A 24,141-nucleotide genomic window follows, 5' to 3' on the forward strand; every position below is an offset into this window, starting at 1 on the left:
CAGTGATATAGCACACTCGTACCCGAGGAACGTTGATCGTATACAAGTAAGTCGATCCACGCTTCTTCATTGGCGCCATCACCTGTTACAACGGCAACAAAACCACTATTTCATCAATTTTCTCTCTGAAAATCTTCACCACGGTTTCCGGTGTTCGAAACAACGATCAAGTTCTGGAGGATAATGAGCTTGAGGATGTTAATGAGGGACATCAGGTTCTGAGGGCGCCGCGTGACACTGCGCGCACCACCAGTAACCATCCCTTCAACACAACACCTCATACTCAAACTGAAACTCCCCCAGACGATCTCACGTTCCAAAATCTGACTGGTACAAAACAAAAAGGACCAATGGGCCCGGAAGTTGAAACCAATGACCCTAAAGAATGGCTCATAAACGAACAACGGCGTTTAATGGACAAATACAATGAGTTGGTAAAACACAAAAAGTTAGCCGATTTAACACAAAGGCTCGCATTTGATAAACAAACCATTCAGGAAATAACAAAAAAGACGCGCGCGCTGGAAGACGGTCATTCTGTTCACACCGAACAAGCTGATATTAGTGATGAGGAAGAGGTGCACAGCATGAAGAAGACGCGAGATACTCATGCAGGAGGATCACAGCTTCGCGCACACATGCACATAGCACCTGGAGCCAAAGCTGATATGGATTTATACACACCATACAACCCACAAGCGAAAGGGGAAGTGGACGTAACCACACCATATAGGCCAGCCATCTTGGTAAAACATTCAAAATTCGCTGAGCGCATTGCGAAGGCTCCCATTCAACACAAAACCAAGATGCCAAGTGGTTTAGGCAAGTACGATGGTACAACAGATCCAGATGATTTCTTACAAGGTTTTTATAACACTGGAAACTTAGAAAGCTGGACGATGCCAACATGGTGTCACATGTTTGCTCGCTGCCTCACGGGTGCAGCGCGTGTCTGGTTTGAAAGCTTGCCGACAGGACAAATCGATGGGTTCGAAGAGCTATTGGAAAAGTTCCAGGCTCACTTTATACAGCAGCGCAGACACACGCGCGACCCCGATGACATCATGCACTGCGTACGCAGGAATGATGAAACCATTGAAGACTACATAACTCGTTTCAATCAGGAATCTCTTGCAATTGGAGGCATCACTGAACAACTCTTGCGCGTGGCCTTTATACAAGGTGCCGCAGTGATCAACTCCGCAGAGCTCTCATGAGCAGAGAAGGCATGCCAACCACTTGGGCTAAGCTTATGGAAGCATCGCGAGTCTTCGCGCGAAATGAAAAACAAATTGCCCAAGACAGAGCAAGAGATAAAGGACATCAAACAGAAGCACCATGCAACAATGAAAGGAGGGGCAAACAAAACTCCGTATGGTCCAGGTTGCAACAAACCAATTATTCTCCCGCAGAAAAGCAAGCGCAACAAAGTTCACCCCAACCCCAAAAAGACATTCTTAATCGCGGAGAAGGTGACAAGAAGGAAGGCGGCAGAGAGCCTAACAGACCTCTACCAAGAATATGGACTCCCCTCACCAAAACGCCTTCGCAAGTGTTAAGCACAGAGAATGTCCAGTTTAAAAACCCCAGGCCATTACTCTATAAGGGACCACCGAACAGTGGCAAATATTGTGAGTTTCACAAATCCACAGGGCACAACACCGATGCATGCCATCATTTGAAGGATGCGATCGAAAAAGATGTGAAATCAGGCAAGTTGGCTCACCTGGTAAAAAATCCAAGACCAGAGAACGAACAACCAGACGGAGCCTCAGCCAGTAAAAAAATTCAAAAGAATCTGTGTAGCTGAAGGAAGAAGGCAAGGGAAAGGATCGAGGAAGAGAAGCGCGCAAATCCAAGGGAATTGGCGCGAGCAACAAGTAATCTTTCCAAGAATCAGAGGAGGCCCGTCTATCAGCAGTCCTCTAGTCATCACTGCACACATCGCTCATTATGAGGTGTCAAGAGTCCTGGTGGACACCGGTAGTGAGTCAGACATCATGTATGAGCAATGTTTCAGGAAGTTGGATCCAGCAGACCAAGCAAGGCTCGAAGTTGTGAGTGCACCAATCTCGGGTGTCTCAAATGAAATTATTCACCCCGAGGTCAGATACAATTCGAACTAACTATGGGGGATGAGAAGCACAAGCGAGCTGAAATTGTCAACTTCCTGGTCTTGCCCACCACTTCATGCCATAGTATGATCTTGGGTAGAGGAACGATTGCCCAATTCAACGCCATACCGTCACCAGCGCATGGCGCGTTGGGGTTCCCAACACCAACAGGAGTAACATCTGTGTACCAAGATCATTTATGCGCAGTAATAAGTATACCTCGAGAGGGGAGAATAAAGCTTCCAGTGGCAAACAACGCGCCAGAGGAATGGATTCTCAACCCAAAATTCCCAGAACAAACAATCACAATCGGAGCTTCGATATCAGATGACACAAGAGTGAGAATGAAAAGATTGCTCACAACGTATATGTCAGTCTTCGTGTGGCAACATTCTGATATGACTGGGGTTCCGCGAGACCTGGCGCAACACTCTCTCAACACATTCAAGTCCGTGGAGCCAATTGCTCAAAAGAAAAGAGTCATGGGAGACGAGAAGACAAAGGCCATTAATGAGCAAGTAAAGGATCTACTGCGCGCGAATATCATTCGCCCAATACGATATCAAACATGGGTAGCCAATCCTGTGATGGTAAAGAAGAGCAATGGGTCATGGAGAATGTGCATTGATTTCAAGGACCTCAACAAGGCGTGTCCAAAAGATTGTTACCCCCTCCCAAACATTGACATGAAGGTGGACTCTGTGGCGCCATTTAAGCTCAAATGTTTCCTGGATGCCTATAAGGGCTATCACCAAATTCAAATGGCACCACAGGATGAAGACAAGACTGCTTTCAGAACTGACAAGGGTGTTTTCTGTTACACAAAAATGCCCTTTGGTTTGAAGAATGCAGGAGCCACTTACCAAAGACTCATGGATGCAATTTTCAACGAGCAGATTGGAAAAAACTTAGAAGTCTACGTGGATGATTTGGTGATTAAAATCAAGGAGGAAAAATAAATGCTCAAAGACATCGAAGAAACCCTTCGGCGCCTAAAGGAAGTAAACATGAAGCTCAACCCGAGCAAATGCACATTCAGCGTGGAAGAAGGGAAATTTCTCGGCGTAATGGTCACCAAAGATGGTTTCAAGGTGAACCCAGAGAAGGTGGAGGCTATCCTCGGCATGCCCTCACCATCCATCATGAAGGAAGTTCAAAAGTTGAGTGGTAGATTGGTATCAATTAACAGGTTCCTAGCAAACCATGCAAGCAAATCTACCCCATTCATTAACACATTGAGAAATTGCTTAAAGAAAAGCCAATTCAAGTGGACGCCTGAGGCCGAGCAAGCTTTCAGTGAGATAAAAGAATGTCTGATAAATCTGCCTGCGCTCACAGCTCCACTACCTGGTGAAACTTTAACGTTGTACCTGTCAGCAGGAGAGCGCGCCATTGGCGCAGTATTATTGGTGGATCGCAAGGGAATCCAAACACCAATTTATTATGTAAGTCGGGTGCTAACAGATCCTGAGACGCGCTACACCATCATAGAAAAGTTAGTTTTATAACTAACGCATGCGTCGCGCAAGCTTCACAGATATTTCAATGGTCATCCTATTGAAGTCCCGACTGATTACAACATCCAGCAAGTCTTGCGACGTCCCGCGCTCTCAGGAAGGCTGACAAAATGGGCGCTGGAATTAGGGGAGCACACGATCACCTATAAGCCTCGTCCAGCAATCAAGGGACAAGTCTTAGCTGATTTCATCGCAGAAATCCCTGAAGGAAAAGTCGAAGAGGCTCAGCGCGAAGTAGACCCTCCGCAAGCCAAAAACGAAGAAAACGTTTGGAGATTATTCACTGATGGAGCTTCAAACAACGAAGGGTCCGGCGCAGGCCTTAAACTGGTGGATCCAGAAAATCATGAGTATACTTACGCAATCAGGTTGGATTTCAAGAGCACCAACAATGAAGCTGAGTATGAAGCCCTGCTGGCTGGTTTGCGCATCGCGCACAAGTTCGGAGTTAAAAAGCTAGAGGCTCATGTAGATTCATACCTGGTAGCAGCACAAGTCAATGGCCTTTATGATGCCAAGGAGAACACCATGCCTCTGTATCTAGAGCAGGCGAAGAAACTCACCGAACAATTTGACTTTTTCAGAATCATACACATTCCGCGCAGTGAAAATAAGTCTGCCGACGCGCTAAGCAAGATGGCATCAACCAGCTTCGATCATTTTGGCAAAGATGTCAGGGTGGAAGTAATGAGCAACCCGTCAGTGGGAGCGAAGTCTGTTCTTGTAATTCATACAACACCTTCATCATGGATAACTCCAATAATGGAATTCTTGAAGGAGGGAAAGGTACCAGACGATCGCGCACAGGCGAGGAAGATAAGACACAAGTCGCAGAACTACGAAATGCTCGATGGTACGTTATATCGACGCTCTTATCTTGGACCACTCATGAAATGCCTAGACGCTGAGGAAGCAAGCTACGTGATCAGAGAGATACACGAAGGAATCTGTGGAATACATGCTGGCCCGCGCATGGTGATCGCCAAGGCAATGAACGCAGGTTACTATTGGCCAGGCATGTACTTGGACGCGTTAAAAGAGATCCAAAAATGCAAAGCGTGTCAGAGCTATGCGCCAAATACCATGCGGCCAAAGAACAACTTGATTCCGGTGACCTCTGCATGGCCTTTCCACAAGTGGGCAATCAATATTGTGGGTCCCTTACCACAAGCGCCAGGGCGAGTAAAGTTTTTGGTAGTGGCAGTAGACTATTTCACAAAATGGGTTGAAGCCAAGCCACTGGCAAAAATCACAGCCGAGGCAATGAAGCAATTTATTTGGAGCCACATCGTATGCCGTTTTGGCCTGCCCATGGAAATCGTGAGCGACAATGGCAAACAATTCACTGACAGGAAGATATCCAGTTGGTTCAAGGAATTGCACATCAATCAGGTCTTCACTTCAGTATACCATCCTTAAGGGAATGGCCAAGTGGAACGCGCGAACCAAAGCTTGCTGAATGGGCTGAAGAAAAGGTTGGAGGGAGAGTCCCATGCATGGGTCGAGGAGTTACCTAATGTCCTGTGGGCGCACAGGACATTAAGCAAAACCAGCAATGGCGAGTCCCCGTTCAGCCTAACCTATGGAACGGAGGCTATGATTCCAGCAGAGATTGGATGCCCATCCTATAGAGTGCTCATGATGAGTAAGACGGATAACGAGCAAGAAATGAGGTTGGATCCCAATTTACTTGAGGGACGCAGAGAGGCGGCTATCATCAGTGAAGCCAAATACAAGAAAAAGCTAGAAAAATACTACAATCAGCGCGTGAAAGAATGCCACTTCAAGAAGAATGATTTTGTCCTTCGGAACAATGAAGCTAGTCGCGCAATACCCTCGGGGAAGATGTCTCCCAACTGGGAGGGACCTTATCAAGTCTCGGAAGAATTGGGAAAAGGCGCATACGCTTTAAAAGATTTAAATGGAAAGAAGATCCCGCGCACATGGAACGCAGCACAACTTAGAAAATGTTTCATGTAAAAGTTGTCAAGTTTGTAATCAAGGCTTTTTAAGCCATTATGAATAATGATACGCTCTATATGCGTTTTATTACCTTTTGCATACATGTTTCACACTTCCCTTTATTAATTTTGAGCAATATGACAACATTATATTGACATCAAACTAAAAATAAAACGAAGTAAAACATACATGCGCGAGCTTCAAGCTCAGACGCGTTAACGAGTTTTAACTCTAAAACGTCAGGGCCTTAGCCCAATAATATGAGCCTTAGCTCAAATTACTCATAGCATCCATCCTACGTATTGCGCAGCTGGACCATAAAAATACCTAAGCACAACTAAGGCAAAGCACATGCCAAAGCATAGTTGTTAAGGTCTCAGGTCGGAGCCGCGCATGGGATTATAATGGATATAGGCAGAGTAACACATACTGACACGTAAAGGCTAAAAAACTCATTCATAATTCCCTATAATAAATGCACGATAACGTCGCGCAAAAGAGGAATAATGAAATGCCAAGGCACGTGTCAGCATATTCAGAATATCGCAAAATAACTTGAAATATGACAACTGTAAGGATTAAGTAAAAATAATTTCCTTACAACCTTGTTCAAGTTTCAATGTGTAAGCATACCTTATATTCAACAAGCACACACATGCAATATAAAGAGATGAATTGGGAATGCGCAAGATGCGAATAAGGGAAAAACAAAATTTCATTCCGAAACATAAAAGTTTACAAATTTACAAATGATGAGGTAAAAAAAAAAAACAAGAAGGGCTTTTCAAGTCTCTATGTCAATATCAGCCTCTTCATCTTCCTCATCATTATTTCCTCCCTCAGCATCTGGCGCAGCCCGCTCCTCATCATCTCCAAACTTACCATAATCAAGCTGTTCGTCTTGAATATAGTCGTCTTCTGTCATGATAGCGTCAGGAGTAGGTCCTTTGGCCACGCCAGAGCCGCTGGCAGAGGTAGCGTTGCCCGCGCCATCATCATTGCCATCAGTCCCTTCACATTCATCAAGTAATTTCTTTAAAGCACCAAGATCGGGCTGGTCAGCAAGCGCGGCTATCTGCAAGTCACAAGGAACAGTATAAGTACAAAAGATTATGAAAATAAGTCAAATAACTCATTAAGGTTAAAATACCTGCTCAAGGATGGGAATTGGAGTATTCAAGTACTTCTCCCCCACCTCAGCCATGTCAGCGCAGACAGCGTCGAACTGATAAGGGTAGTCGGATGGATTCTTCTTTAGCATGCCATATTCATAACCATCCTTAAACCCCTCAGCCCGACCCACCAAGCGCGACGCCGCATTACAGTCCATCACAAGGGTCTGAAACTCGTCTGAGTATTTCATGGCATAAGCACAACGAGTCACACCCTGTGAAATCACCCATTGACGGTCCTGCGCGAGGGAAGAAACAGACGTCTCAAGAGCAGGGATTTGAGAGTTTAACAACTTAACAGTTTCCTTGGCATGTTTTAGCTCTTCTTTGTCAGACGCTGCTGCCGCCAAGGCTTCATTCTTTTCCGCTCGCGCAGCATCGAGCTCTTTCTTCAGGCGCGCAACCTCACTCTCCAATAAAGATTTTTCAGTATTAACCTGCGCAATAGTTTAGTCACGCGCCACCACTGCCAACTCCAGGTCACGCGCTCGACGCGCGTACTTGGCCGCATCTGCCTCTGCCACTTGCAGTTTCTCCCGCGCAGCTTGCGGCTCAAGCCCGCGCTTCACAAAAGCAGCGTTGTAACTTGCCCGGTTCTCGCTAAGTTCTGCTTGGAGTTTCTCAGCTTTCTCTCGGGCATCAGAAAGATTCCAAGCAGAAATCTTAGCCTCTTGCTTGGCCTCCGCAAGGGCATCACGTACCTTTATATAATCATTGCGAAGCTCTTGGGAGGCAGCAAAAAACGCAGACCCAGCAAAAAGGTGGTCATTAAGCAAATCCACGCGAGCGCGGTCCTCTTGAAACCTCCTTTCAGCTGGAGGAACAGAGTGAGCCCAAAAGTCTTCACATACGCCCAATGATTGGAATGAGCTCTCTTCAGTGATACTCCAGCTCGGGCGGTATATGTGATCGGCTCCCTACAAACACAAAGCAACGCAAAGAAACGTTTTAGTTATCTAAACACTAATTTGGAAGTCTGCACAGCGGAGCAAAATAAACTTATACCTGAGGAGAACCGGCAGAAAGATTAGCGCCAGCTGATGAGCTCCTGCCTGCCCCATGAGAAAAAGGCTGCGCCACGAAATCTCGTGGCGCTATAGGGCTCACACGGCCACCATCAAAATTTTCAAAATTAACCTCCTCATCATCCTCTATAACAGGTCTCTTCTCCTGCGACTTGGAAGAATAAAAAATAGTCTCACGAGGAGGGCTGCGCGCTGGAGGAGGTGAGGGAGGTCTTGACGCTGTTAGAGCAGCGCGAAAAATAGTCTCCTGTTCCTTAGTGATCCCAATGAAGGGAGATTCAGTACTTGTTGGAGCAGGAGCAGAACTAACGGCGCCAGCGCTAGCAGTGCCATCAGCAGCTTGTGTGCCAGCTATAATTCCTATGAAAAAACCAACAAGGAGAAATGATTCATGACTTGAACTAAAAGAAAAAAATCAGACAATCAAAGCGCAATAAATACCTTGGCGCACCGCAGTCCGCGAATTAAGCATCGCCATGAAGTCCATTTTCCCCCTTTTTGAGGGCAAAACAGAGGACTTCAAAACAGCCTTCGGCATAGCCTTGGCACCTTGCTGTGCCTGAGGTTGAGCCACCAACGTTGCCGGCTCTACAAACATTTGAGTGAACAAAGCTTCATTAATAACTCTATCGGAATCACGCTCATAAAACCACAAAATATAAACAAAGTATACCTGTTGGAGAAGACGAAACAGCAGGCGCAGCACCGCTTCCCTTGTCCGCCGCTCGCAGAGATGAGGTGGCAGCACCATACCTCGTGTGGAATGGAGGATTGCCCACATCTTGAGGCAAAGAAGACGAGGAAAACTTGGAAGTAAAACCCTTGGTTTTCTCAAGTCCCTTCACTTGAGTAGGAGGAAGATTCTGGGCAACAGAGGCGTCATCTTTTTTCTGTTTTTTACTGGCCCCTGCGCCAGTTTTGCCTTTAGCCTTGCGCTTGAGTTTTTGCGCTTCAGCTTCTGCCTCCTCCCCTTCCTCTTCCACAGGCTCCAACTCACAATTAGCGAGCGCATCTACAATACGCGCAACAGAAATGTTAAAACCAAATTTGGTATTCTAAGGGCTTAAACACAAATACAAGGGCTTACCAGGCGCATCGCTGTCAAAGCAAAATTCGAAGTCGACAGGGATTAACATATCATCGAAGCGATCAGGGAAAGCAACTTCCCCAGCGTTCAGGGCGACAGAGCCACCTTCTGTATGCTCGTCATAGGCGGCGTGGATGTATTCCTTGCTTTCTGCATAAAACAAAGACAAGTGATATCAGCAAAACGAATTATACTCGCGCAAAATTAATGCAATGAACAAACAACCCACCTGAGCCATCAACATGGATGACAGGCTCAGTCTCGCTGTCAGTCCACCTCTTGCTCATACCAACCCCCACCAACGCTTCCTCGCAAATATTCTTGGCGGGGGATGGTTCAGCAGTTAATTTTTTAACCCACGCGCCAGATGGATTCTTAAGAACGTCATCATCCGCGGGCGCGGAAGTAATCGCGCGCATGGGCATACGAATGGGAATAACACCAGCCTTGATATAAAAGAATTTTTCAGCCCAGTCATGAAGGCTTTTGAAGGAAACAGTGCAGCACTTAACCTTCTGACTGCGCGGTGTGAATGAGAACCAAGAATCTTGAATTTTCGGCTTATAAAAATATTGAAAGCGCCGAGGGGTGGGCTCCTCGCGCTGAGCTTTGCACATGAACTCAAAATGAGTCATGCGCACTAATCCACAGGGATGGACTTGAGATATATGAATCCCGTAAAATTGGAGGAGCGCACCTATAAACCTCGTCATCGGAAGACGAAGATTACAGTGGGTGAAAAAGTGAGAATATAAAGAGATATAGCCGGCGGGAGGATCCGCCGCCGTTTGCCCGGTCGCCGGGAGCAGACAACCGTACTCAGGGAGAAAACCCTGAGAGGCGACGAGATTATCAAAATCAGATTGTTTCAACTTGCAGGGAATCTCATCCCATCTCTTCACCGCCTTGTTCTTCCCTCCCTCCTCCGACGAGGCCTCGGCAACCCGAGTACCCTTGCCGGCTTTCTTCAAAGTAGACATAACCACTGATTTTACACGGCCTTTACTAGGGGAAATTGTGGTGTCTGGGTTATCAGACATACAATTGCGAATCGAACAATATGGTTACTTTAAGCACGGAATTCAGGGACAAAGACGAAAGCTCTTAATCGGAATGTAAATGATAGGCAAAAGTTCTGAAAATGACAGTGGAGATGAAGAAAAAACCGTTCAAAGGTTTGGTTTTATAGGCCCAGGGGAGAGGAAGAGAAACAAGTAATAATCAGATCTACGCTCACGCGCCCCCACTCGCAGACGTAGGCCAACATAAGCGCGACACGTGTTCCTGACACTGCATGAGGAGACGTGAAAGGCCACTGTAGCACCTCGAGCACACGAAAGGTCTGACACATAACGTCTCTATCTCTGATGCATGTCAACACCAACCAACCACGTGCATTGACGATTCGTTTTAACCAAAGGGATGGAATTTCGCGCAACGCGCGTACAAGAAAAGAAAAGAAAAAACAAGCCCTATTGAAAAAGCAAACTATTAAGTCTAATATCTATCTTACCTCGCTCGCGCGAGACAAGACACACATTAGACTGGGGGGCTTGAAGGGGTATGCACCCGCCTTAACATCGAGCGGGGCGGGTCAACCCACAAGATATAGACAAGAGGCTTGAAATCAGGAAACATCTGCGCGTGGCGCATATCACATATGCGCAAGCGCAAGCGCAAGCGGGGCGGGTCAACCCACAAAGCCAAAACCTATGCGCAAGCGCATGAAACATCTGCGCGTGGCGCATATCACATATGCACACAACACACACATTTAGTGTGAGAATAAAGAGAAGACCTTGCGCATCCCCGGGATAGGCGCATAAAGGCCGCGCGAAAGCGACACACAACAAATGAGACAATAGTCTAATCCAAATCAGGATAAGGACAACCATGATTGTACTCATCAGGCAACCTTCCAGAAGGTATCTTTTAAGGAATAAAGAATGTGCTGATGTTGACAGCTACCAATGAAGGGTGGACAACTCAGCAAAGTCCATGTGCCACCACGTGATGGCACATGGGTCAGGTGAAATACCTTGGTCAGAGAATAATCAATGAAAAAGCACCAGGTGTCCTAAGTACACGTGGCGCGAAGCAATAGGAGGAGGCCAAAAAGGCCCTAATTGGGTCTGAGCTCAATCATTGGAAACCCTAATACTATAAATACCACACCACCTCAACAGTGGGAAGGAGGCAAGAAAATATATTCTAAGTCCTTTACTCATTTTCACATCCTGATTATCCTCTCTTACAATATCTGATTCTCACACCGGAGGGTTACCCCAAAGAGGACCCCTCTGTCCCTTTTAGAGGGGTAAGCTCACGGTGCTGTTCGTTTTGTTGGTGGAAGAACTCGTATCTCGGAAAACCATCGGTGATATAGCACACTCGTACCCGAGGAACGTTGATCGTATACAAGTAAGTCGATCCACGCTTCTTCAATTATATATTGCAATGAGTTTATGTTTTTTAGCTAGAGGAGTGGGAACGGGTTCTGCAGTTCTTGAAACCTCAGGGCTAGTAATAGCCTAAGTGAAACCAATACTAACTGTCACTGGATCAGCTGAAGAAACAACTTCACTAGCAGCCATGGGAGAAACAGGATCAGGAGTCACGGTGTCTTCAAGATCCTTGAATTGTTCAGCAACCCTTGCTTCCTTATCTTGACTTTCTTTGAGATGTTGTTCAGTCTCGGGATATGCAAGAGGCATTTCAACATTCTGAGGGGTCTTTGCACCACCAGTATTACCACCGCCAGCATTCCCATCACCGCCATCATTATTACCATCACTATCATCATCATACAAATCACGGACATTATCGTCCACATCATCATCACCACCACCAAAAGCATCTTTGGAATCATCATATTCATCATTTTCAAACTCTTCATCTTCCTCCTCAACCTCCCGCTGTGCAGCAGTACCAGAAGTACCTGCACCAGCGGTTTTGATAACTAGTTTTGAAAGATTTCACATTGCATATTCTTAATCAACCTCATTAATCATATATTTTGTGGGTTCCCGTCCTAAAGGGGGATAGTGAAACTGAAATTTGATAAGGCATAGGGAGTATTACCTTAATCAGACTACCCTGATGTGGTGAAAATTATATGCACTTTAATATTAGCATACCACTCTGTTTTATTAAAATAAATATAGAGTGGTGGCGCCTCACAATGTCCAATTTTATGAAGGCTTAGAATTTGGTTATATATTTAGAGTAAAAGATGTCTAAGAGCACAAAAAAATTTGAGTGGACAAACGTCAGAAAAGTGCAAGTATATTGAAAATGAATGAGAAAGTTATGAAAATGCCAAAGAAGCATTCACTAAGGTTTAGTTAAAAAAATACATTAGAAAAGGAGGCCAAAAGATACATAATAGATGGGACTAAGAGCTTACGCGTTACCTTGGGTATGGTAACTTTGAGGATACACTATTGGGGTTCGAGGTTTTTAGTTAATAAATATTTTTAGGAAATACTAAGGGTGGAAGCCTAGGACCATCATATACCGGGTAGTAGCTCGGGTGAAACAATTCATGGGCCGAAATTCGATAATATAGTTTTAGGTTTAGGTAATGCTCGTATAACCTCACTTGACCTATCATCCATAATTCCACCTAAGTGAGTTTCTTCTTACCATTAAAGGATTCTTAGCTTATGGTGATAGGTTGAACCAGTCTGCTTCAACCCGGCTTTAAGTTGTCTTTATTATGCTAGAGATGGGGTAAGTGGATCTGTAACTCTAAAGGTGTGAGGCCCATAGGTTTTTGATACTATCTGAACTTAAATGCTCAATGTGCTTGGGTCTTGTTAGGCTGGTAGCTGGGTTTAAATGGACAAAAATCTCGGCAATCGCAATTTTTTTGCATTTATCTGAGCTTTAAGATAAACTATATGTTTTTAAGATCAGCTTTCCGATTACGATTCCATTGCATAAGACTTTTCAGTGACAAAAAAAGAGTAAGTGTGAGGAGATTTGATATAAGGCAAAATACATATGTTTCCCCTATAGAGTTTGTATTGTATTTGATTACTTTTGGTTCAATTCTATCAAAATTTGTATACTACTAACATATTTGTGTTTGTAGGTCCCGATATTTAAAAGATGTTGAAAAGATCAAGAAACGAAGCTAAACGAGCTAACACATTGAACGGGAACGAACAAGAAGAGAACCAGCATTGAACCCAGACGAAAAACGAGACAACATAGGCTGGACGCGCCACGAGGTCAGAAATGAAAGCCCCGTTGCGCGATGCGGCGTGGGTATGGTGATCTGCATTGAAGTTTTGCACAGTGACATGACCTTGTACCCATATTCCATAAAGTTTTGATGTTTGCAGGGGTTTTGAGGTTTAAAAACTCCCATATAAACATACTTATCAAAACCTTACACGGCTTGAGAGCTACCAAGGAAGAATATTGAAGCAATGATTGCATATTTTGGAGTTCTTGGAGGCTAGGAATCAAGGTTTGAAGAGCTGAATGTGTGGGATTGAAGATATTACGGGTCATATCATCCTGATTTATTTAATTCCGTTTATTTTACTATGTCACCATGATTTCTGATTGTGGATTATTTTATGTTTTGCTACAATAGTGTTAGGCTAAACATTATAGACTATCTAGTCTTTATGATGAATTTTTGTTGACGTTTGACGTTCATTTGGATTATGCTCTTGTTTTTAGTGCTATGGTTTAGTAAACAGTTTGATGTTATTCATTCAATGTGTGCGTTTGCTTAGGTTTGTTTGATGATATTTATTGTTTCACGAAGTCTTTGGTAAATGTCTTGCATATAGTACGATTGTAAATACGTTATTTGAGCCAAGGTCTGGTCGCAATTGGATACATCAACGATCAACGAGACGTAAAATTAATATGGAATGACAATCGAACCGAAAGATTACTTTATTGATAACATTAAGGATGCATACATTTAGCGATCCGCCTTGATGTGCACCTCGAAGGCAGTCTATAAGTCTAGAGAGAATTCGGCATGGTAATGTTACTTTAGGGAATAAAAAAGCACAAATCCTTAGCACACTCTCTAGGGAAAGCCTATTTATAGGCACCCTCCTCATTTGTTAGACACACCTAACGAATGAGGCTTCCCATTCGCTAAAGTCCTTAGCAAATGGGTTCTTAACTTGACGAATGAGCCACATACGCTACACTCTTAGCGTATATGCTCCTAGGCTATCGAATGACTTGCCATTATCTAACATATTATCGAATGGCCATAGTCTAGCGAATGAGCCACATACGCTACACTTTTATCCGGACTTACTTAGTTGTAATAGAGTCCACCGGTATAGTTGCTGACAAAGAAGTTAAGGGATACAGGACGCTATCCCCTAGTTCTTAACAAGGTCCGCCACTACCGAACAAATTTGTGTCGTTGCGTCACCACATCATGATAGGTTTTGTTACCTAGCTAACTTCAAAATCAACTGGACACGTATCTACCTATATTATTAAAGCACACAATGTTTTCACATGACATTCAATTGGACCTTCCTCATAGGCTACCAAGTGTAGAAGTTTTCATTTTTAAAACGCTTACTTTTAAAACGCTTGTGGCTTACCAACTCAACTAGGATGAAAAATATGTTATTGATGGGAATCGAACTCACTACTTAATTTTTTAACCACCTGTGTATTATACGGGCTCTATCCTAGTTCTAGATATGTAAATAAGTAAATTCCCTTTCGCCATTTTTAAATGAACTAACTAAATTAATTGGGCCGGGTCTCACAATGGGCCAGACTTAAATATTATTCTTATCATTTCGCAAGCTTCAGCCCAATTCTCAAACCATTATAAACCAACTACCACAAACCCTAACTTCCTATCGTCTTCATCACCACCGGATCAAAGCAGAATCAAAAGCACACCGCCGCCGTAAGCCGCCATGGGTCGCGTCCGCACCAAAACCGTGAAGAAATCCTCCCGCCAGGTAATCGAACGCTACTACTCCAAAATGACCCTCGACTTCCACACCAACAAAAAAATCCTCGAAGAAGTGGCCATCATTCCGTCAAAGCGGCTACGTAACAAGATCGTCGGGTTCTCGACTCACCTGATGAAGCGGATCCAGAAAGGCCCGGTGAGAGGCATCTCGCTCAAGCTGCAGGAGGAGGAGCGTGAGCGGCGTATGGACTTTGTGCCGGATGAGTCGGCCATTAAGGTGGATAGGATTGAGGTGGATAAGGAGACTATTGACTTGCTGGCGTCGTTGGGGATGAGTGACCTGCCTGGGATTGTGTTGAAGGAAGATACGCCGTTGGTGGCTGCTACCATTCCCGGTGGGTATGGTGGTGGTCGTGGTGGGTTTGCTGGTGGAAGGAGGTACTGAGGATAATAATAATAATAATAATAATAATAATAATAATAATAATAATAATAATAATAATAATAATAATAATAATAATAATAATGGTGATGTTTTTTTTTAATGTTTTATGTTATTTGGATTTTGAATTAGGGTTTTGGTTGAACTTGTTATGATTTATGTGTTTTGAGTTGGATTAAGCTTTGACATTAAATGTTTTTATTATTATTTTATGCTATGGTAATGCGTTTTGGTTGAGTTTTTATCTAAGTGGTTAATGCCGAAAAATATCGGATATCGACCGAGGACCGATATTTGAGATATCGGTTATCGTGGTGAGATATCGGTAATTTTAATATCGTGCAGAATTTATATATAGCACTTTAACACTAACAATTCAGCATATTCTCCTCCTATTAACAAATCAACCTTTTGCAACACTAACAATTGTAGCAAGTTGGAACTGATTAATACTCGAAACACCAACATTACTAAAAAGTTGAAAATTAAGACTTAAAATGTTGATACCGGGAATATCAGTGATATATCGGTGAAATATCAGTCAATATCGCCGATATTATCGGTACCGTATTTTGACTGATAGTTTAATCGATATTTCACATGAAGACAGATAACTAAGATACCACCGATATACCACTGAGATTGACTGCGTAGGTTTTTATTTTATGCTAAGATTGTTATTTTGGAAAATTATGTTTGTTTTCTGCTAACTAAGTAAGGTAAACTAACTTGTCAAGTGCAAGATAGTTTTATGGTAACAACTAGCAAGTTGTCATGCTTACAAGAAGTTGATTACAACATATGGTTTTGGAATAGTTAGCTTTTTTTTTGCATTTTGTTGGTGGCAATTTGGTAGCTATGTGATCTTTGTTGGTTTGCAAAGTTGAATAGTTAATGTGGTAGTTATGCTTAGTTGTTTGATTTTAATAGTTTAAACCATAGTTATTAAAAGCCCTCGCTTCTTGCGGCTAGGCCCATCTCAATAAATGCGCTTCTAGTTCCTAGGCGCTTTGACATTGTCTATGCCAAAAACATGAGAACATAAAAGCCGAGCAAAAGAAACGCAAGGGTTGCTATTGAAACTTAGATCTAGGAGAAGGCAAATGCATTATATTGATACGTTTTGTTATTCAAGTTTTGGGATCACATTCAAATCTTGACTATTTTAGAACTTTTGGTTCTAATTAGATGATATATGTTATATAATAGCTTTTGTTTATGTTATTTAAAGAATAGTATTATTTTTCATATACATAATATATTTTAAATGTTTATTTAAGCGCGCTTATTTTTTCTCAGGCCCTCACTTTTTTTTGTGCCTTGTGCCTAGGCCCTATGCGCCCTGAATGCGCCTAACGCATTTGATAACTATGGTTTAAACCACAAACATACAATGGTTGTTTTTAATAACGTTTTAAAGTTGGTTTTTTTATATTATCTAAAATTTGGTTTTTTATAGGTTAGTTTGTAGGCATTTCATCCTGCGATTTTTTTTAGTCTTTGAACCCATGAGTAGATTGTTTCATTTATTGGTTATGGCTAATGGATTGATGTTACATAGTAGAGGGGGTTCAGGTGTGTTGGATAGTGGATTGATGGTTCATTTTCTGGCTTTTGAATGTGAGATGGGTTTTGCGTGAGAGATCTTATGGGTCTTCAGCACGTAAAATCGGGTTTTAATGTTGTTACTTGCCAGTGCTTCATGGATTTTTTTACCAGGTTTCAGATGTTTGTGTTTGTAGTGTGTAAAAGGGTCCCAGAGAGCATCCTAGTTTAGGGATTGTTGTCTGTAGGGGTATGGTACTAAACCCGGTTTTACGACCCTAAATTTATTATGTTTGGCTTATTTTATTATATGGACTAATACAATGTTATTGGGCTGAGGGGGTTTTGTGGAGGTAACCCTAGCTGGGCTAGGCCCATTAGGGTACCATGATGGTGGCCATGAGGCTCCCTATATAAGGAGGTCTCCACCTCCTTATTAAGGGTTGGTCATTCTCAGTAAGAGCCACCACCATAACCATTTTTGTGTCTGTAAACAAGAGATCCTCGAGATTTCTTAGCAGTCGCCTCCACACCCCCGAAAGGCCATTGCAGATCTTAAGCTACCGGAGAAGAAGATCGAGTCGTGGTTCGTTCATCTCGAAGACCCGGGAACATCGTCATGGATCAGGTCAGATTCATTTCATGTTTCTACATTGGCGCCATCCGTGGGACAGCAACGAACTACCCTTCGATTTTCGTCTCGGTTCTCAGATCTCTCCCAAGAAAAACCCAGATCTGGAAGTTTACAGAAAGAGGCTTCAAGATTTGTTCTATTAAAGCTCAAAAAGATCCATAGATCTAAAAGATGCTTCCAGATCTGTGCAAAAATAAAGCTCAAAAAGATCCATAGATCTAAAAGATGCTTCCAGATCTGTGCAAAAATGAAGCTGAAAAAGATTTGTAGATCCAAAAAAGAAACTGCCTGATTCGGATGATCAAGCCTCCGGATCTGTGATGGTTTTAAATTCTCTCCACTCCGAGCTTCAGATCTATCTAGATCTGGTTTACAGATCTAGATCTATCTAGATCTGGTTTACAGGCCTGGATTTTAGGTTTAAAATTACAGATCCAACTCTCAAATTGTAAATCCAAAAATTACAAGACTTTCGCCGCCATGCACGCGCGCCCGCGGATCCTCACTCAGCAGCCATGCATGCGCTCCCGCGGAAACCAACATGCGGGTCGGAAGACGACTCCAGGCCTTTGCTTTTGCGCAGAAGACTTCACCGCCATGCATGCGCGCCCGCGAGTCACCACTCCGCCACCATGCAAGGGCAATGTTGAGGATCAAGATTCTGCTACCATGCATGCGCGCCACCGAAGATCAAGTCTCCGCTTCCATGCATGCGCAGTGCCGAAGATCAAGACTTCGCCACCATGCATGTGCGCCCACGAGTCACCACTCCGCCGCCATGCATGCGCATTACCAAGGATCAAGATTCCGCTGCCATGCATGCGCCAGCGGATCAACATTCCACCACCTATGAAAGATTCCAACGCCATGCATGTGCACTCAACTCCCGCCATGCATGCGCGCTCAACTATCGGCATGCATACGCGCCCGCGAGTCACGACTCCGCCGCCATGCATGTGCGAGCTTGATTTTGATTTTCCATACATGTTTCACACTTCCCTTTATTAATTTTGAGCAATATGACAACGTTGTATTGACATCAAACTAAAAATAAAACGAAGTAAAACATACATGCGCGAGCTTCAAGCTCAGATGCGTTAACGAGTTTTAACTCTAAAACGTCAGGGCCTTAGCCCAATAATATGAGCCTTAGCTCAAATTACTCATAGCATCCATCCTACGCATTGCGCAGCTGGACCATAAAATACCTAAGCACAACTAAGGCAAAGCACATGCCAAAGCATAGTTGTTAAGGTTTCAGGTCGGGGCCGCGCATGGGATTATAATGGATATAGGCAGAGTAACACATACTGACACGTAAAGGCTAAAAAACTCATTCATAATTCCCTATAATAAATGCACGATAACGTCGCGCAAAAGAGGAATAATGAAATGCCAAGGCACGTGTCAGCATATTCAAAATATCGCAAAATAACTTGAAATATGACAACTGTTAAGGAGTAAGTAAAAATAATTTCCTTACAACCTTGTTCAAATTTCAATGTGTAAGCATACCTTATATTCAACAAGCACACGCGCGCGCCATCACGCATGCGCCATCGCGGTTCGATACACCGCCATCACGCATGCGCCACCGCGATTCGATATACCGCTATCACGCATGCGCCATCGCGGTTCGATACACCGCCATCACGCATGCGCCACCGCGGTTCGATATACCGCCATCACGCATGCGCCACCATGGTTCGATACACCGCCATCACGCATGCGCCACCATGGTTCGATACACCGCCATCACGCATGCGCCACCATGGTTCGATACACCGCCATCACGCATGCGCCACCGCGATTCAATACATCGCCACCACGCATGCGCCACCGCGGTTCAGTACATCGCCATGAAGCAGCAGCGCGTCGCCGCGGATCACGATGCGCCGTCACGGGTCAATACTCCGCCACCATACATGCGCACAGTCGCGGATTAACATTCCGTCAACAGTCATTCGCGCCACGACAAGTGAACCTCGCCACCGCGTAAGGTCATTGCGCCACCACGCGTACACGCCACCGCGGATAACCATCTGGCCGCCATGGTGCATCCCACCATGCATGAGTGCCACCGCTATGAAGCAGCAGCGCGCCATCACACATGCGCGCTGGCGCCGAGCACCGCACCACCGCGATCCAACACCAACCAACCACGTGCATTGACGATTCGTTTTAACAAGCCCTATTGAAAAAGCAAACTATTAAGTCTAATATCTATCTTACCTCGCTCGCGCGAGACAAGACACACATTAGACTGGGGGGGCTCGAAGGGGTATGCACCCGCCTTAACATCGAGCGGGGCGGGTCAACCCACAAGATAGACCAGGCTTAAAATCAGGATGTCATGGACACAAAGTCAAAACCTATGCGCGTGGCGCATATCGCATATGCTCACGCATATCACATATGCCCGCGCATCACATATGCTCACGCAAATTACATATGCTCGCGCATCACATATGCTCACGCATCACGCATGCTCACGCATATCACATCTGCGCGTGAAAATAAAGAGAAGACCTTACGCAGGCTGCGCGTAAGCGACACAACAAATGAGAATAGTCTAATCCAATCAGGATAAGGACAACCATGATTGTACTCATCAGACGAGACAATAGTCTAATCCAAATCAACAAATGAGTCACTCTCCACTCATCAGACAACCTTCCAGAAGGTATCGTTTAAGGAATAAAGAATGTGCTGATGTTGACAGCTGCCAATGAAGGGTGGACAACTCAGCAAAACAACACACCGCCATCATACTTGCGGATCACCACTATGCAATCACGTCACAAAAGAACACTGCGCCACACGCGTGGGCGCCGTCGCGGAACAACACCATGTCGTTATGGATGGGCGCCTCCAAACAACTGATAAGCAAAACCATTATTTAAATCAATGTGGTTCTAGATTTATTTAAAGCGTATTGTTTTGACTTTAATGTGTTTGAAACAAGTGAAAGCAGCTTACTGTTGTGACTTTTACAGGCGTTCAATAAATAAAATATATGTCACAGCTGAAGTATCACCTGTGAAAACATGTTTGCTCTTCACATATTACCAACTTTTAAACTTTCTCAAATCTCAAAAAAAAAAAACTTTAGCATTAAATCATAAATCCACCCAGAATCGAGTCTAGCAACAGATGTAACAAATAAATTGGCATAGTTATTAAAAGCCCACTAGGCGCTAATTCAAGGTGTGGCGCAGGTAAAGCGCTTGGTGGCAGTCAAGGCGCTTTACCGGCAATATCCTGGCTTAAAACTGAAAATTCTGACGCCAAAACTTGGAAATTCCGGCCTAAAATGGAGGATAGTTACCTGAAGGGCCGAAGGGAAGAGAATGAGTGTCTTTTTTATCTTCTCGTTTTTGTATGTGGGTGGTTTAAAGCTACAACAAGTTTATGTTTTTTATATTTTAAAGTATTATTGTAGTTATGTAGTGTGCTTGACTTTTCAAATCAACAGATAACTTAAGATTTCTATTTTTATAAATGAGAGGCTAATTCAAATAAATTTTTAGTGTTAAAACCATTTGTTATTGGACTTTTGAAATAATATTTGAAGTTTTTATGAATGTTTTAGCTATATTTTAAAATTTTAAACTTATTGTTTAATTTTTATTTTTATGCTTATTACATAATAGCTTTTGCTTTTTATATCTGAATAATAGTATTATTTTTTAATACGTAACATAATTATAATTTTTTTTATTTAAGTGCGCTCTTTTTATCTTAGGCCCTCGTTTTTTTACGCTTTGCGCCTAGGTTCTATACAAAACCTATGCACCTTGAGTGTGCCTGGCGCTATTGATAACTATGGTAATTGGGAGATGTATTGTTTGAACATGTCGTTTGAAATAATTGTGGCTTTCAGAAAAAGAAAAGAAAAACGCTGAAGAACTAAATGAGAATTTCTTGTAATTAAATCTTGAGTTAACAATCTGTAAGCACTTATTTCTCTTTTTAAGGGTTAAATAAATATCAGCATCTGCATGATCATCCATCAAGAACTCTAAATGATAATCGACAATTGCTTTGATTAACAAATTTGTTTTCGAAACGCCAACTGATAAATTGGGTTGAAATGCAACAGGTAATAAGTACAAAAGGGAGAACCAAATGTGTTATGCCAAGTGATATACTCAAAAGGGAAAATTTCAAGAATGTCCATTTTACGAAGAGAGTTTCGAGGTTTGTCTCCAAGTTACAACATGTTCCCAAAATGTTTCATCACAATCTTATCGGACCAACTAGATTGTTAGAGTCAACGAGTTTTTTTACAAAATTTGTCAGGTCGACTATTTTAGGATAAGAAATTAGCCGGGACGAGTTTTTTGAATAACATTTTTGCTGGAATGAGTAAAGTGTCAAAAAGTTTAGTTTTTGGAATATTATATTATTATAATTAATTTTATTTTTATAACTTTTAAAATATAAAATTTTACAAAATTCCGAATATACCGTTGAGGCGTGTTTTTTTTATCTATGTGCCGACATAAATTTTATTCAAAACCAAACCGGTCAAATTTATATTGAAGTTTTTTTGACCCACTTGGTTTTGAATGAAATTTATGTCATGACGTAGATAAAAAAAACATGTCTCAACGGTATATTCAAAGTTTTTTGAAAACTTTATATTTTAAAAGTTATGAATGAAAAACTAATTATGAGTAAAATTAATTCTAAAAATATAATATTCAAAAAACTAAACTTTTTGACAATCTACTCGTCCTGGCAAAATTGTTATTCGAAAAACTCGCCCCTTACATTTTGTTTAATAGAATACTCGTCCTGACTAATTTTCAACTCCTAAAATGCTCTTACCGTCTAAATTAGTGCCACGTGAATGGTTGTGAATGGCCCAAAAATTAACTCGCGTGATTTGTTTTTCTACTCGGTCTAACCGTTTAGGAATGGACATTTGAGGTATTGACTGAGAAGGAGAGACAAAGTTGTAATCCATCTTTTGTAAATGGACATTATGGGAATTTTCCTTATACTCAATTATCAGAAAATATCAAATTTAGAACTGTTGTGCAGCAATTTTGTGTATCAAGAAAATAGTGAACGCAGATGTGTAGTAATTTGACGAGCGAACGATTTTCAAATATAATTTTAGTTTAAGACGAAAATAGGGGATATTTACGCTACTTTTATTTATTTATTTATTTATTTTCATTTTAAGGTTTGCGTTTGAGAGTGATTGGTACATGATGATTTGTGGTAAACATAACCATTGGCATGCGGTTTCTTGGATGTGGAAGAGTTCAACGGTTAACTATGTTCACTCCGATTTTCAAAACAGGTAAAATTGCTAGACCAGTGGAGTGGTGTCGTGGTTTCTTTTTATATAAAATATGGAGACGGACAATGTTGCGGGAATTAGAGTGGGGGGGGGGGGGGTTCTAGCTGCTAAGTCATACTATGAAATTATGGGAGAGAGTAAACGAGACCATACTTAGGAGGGAAACCCAGGTTAGGGGAACCAATTTGGTTTCATGTCAGAACGGTCGACCACAGAAGTGAGAAGATTGATGGAAAAGTATAGGAAATAAGGAAAGGAAGCATTCATATGGTATTCATTGAACTAGAAAGGACATATAACACTATGCTACGTAGATAGATCTGGGATTGTTTATGGTATAGAGGGGTCCCTAAAAAGTAACTACGAATATGTATGTGGGACGATAACAAGCGTTCGTGCCAGCTGGATATACTGACTTCTTCCCTATAGAGGTAGGCCTACACCAAGCTATCGATGTCGATCCAGGAGACAGAGTCTCGTGGTGTGCGCTTTTTGTGGATGATATTGTGTTGGTTGCAAAGAGTAGATAATGGCTGAGTGTGAGACTAGAAGAATGGCAAGCTGCTTTAAAGAGAAATGATCCAAGATTATCTTTACAAGGCGGAGGATCCTTATTGTGACTTCAATGATGCTACCGACGAGGAGGATATCCAAATCACCGTTGAGGAGCATGTGGCTCTGCGAACAACCAACTTTAAGTAACTAGGATCGTTTCTTCAGAGTGATTAGAGGTATACATCAGCGATAAGAGGTATACATCAGCTTCATGCGGGTTGGTGTAGGTGGAGGGCTGCTTAAAGGGTGTTGTGTGACGAGTTTCTGAGCTAAACTAAAGAGGAAATTTACAGCGTTGCAATTTGACAGGCTATGTTACATGGTACAGACTAAACGAAGACACAAGCAAGCTGCAATTTGACAGGCTATGTTACATGGTACAGACTATTGGACCATCACGAAGACACAAGCAAGCAAAATGTGTAGCAGAGATGAAATGTTTAGCAAGCAAAATGAAGGTAGCAGAGATGAAATGTTTAGGTGGATGTGCAGACACATAAAGTTAAGACAAGACAAGAAATGCTTAGGAAATGCCATGGGTGATTAGTATTTCTGAATAAATAAGGAACAAGAGATAAGAGATTGTTTGGGCATAACTATGCCTTTTAAATTTCACAATTAGAAGACAAATTATACAATAATCACTCAGACTGATTAGTATCAGACATGCAAACACCTTAACAAGTGGATGACAAACAACCAAAACAATCTAATCTTGTAATACAAAATGAACAAAAATACCATGATTCAAAAGGACAGCAGCTAACTACGGTACAATGTCAACAAAAATGAATAGCAAATACAGGTAATCAAAGTGGGTCATATGACAACAGAAACAAAAGCTAAGCGCACTC

General features: G+C 42.7%; 1 protein-coding gene across 1 annotated transcript; it reads left to right on the forward strand.

Annotated features, from left to right (window-relative positions):
- Positions 1-14,766: 14,766 nt before the first annotated feature.
- LOC143539527 (small ribosomal subunit protein eS17-like) lies at positions 14,767-15,242 on the forward strand. Its single transcript, XM_077032819.1, has one exon. It carries the CDS (start codon positions 14,799-14,801, stop codon positions 15,240-15,242), a length of 444 nt encoding a protein of 147 aa, XP_076888934.1. The 5' UTR covers positions 14,767-14,798.
- Positions 15,243-24,141: the final 8,899 nt, after the last annotated feature.

Source organism: Bidens hawaiensis, unplaced genomic scaffold, assembly GCF_021521415.1.
Source record: "Bidens hawaiensis isolate Kalapana, Puna unplaced genomic scaffold, B.hawaiensis_p1.1 tig00011901_1, whole genome shotgun sequence".
Lineage (NCBI taxonomy): Eukaryota > Viridiplantae > Streptophyta > Magnoliopsida > Asterales > Asteraceae > Bidens > Bidens hawaiensis.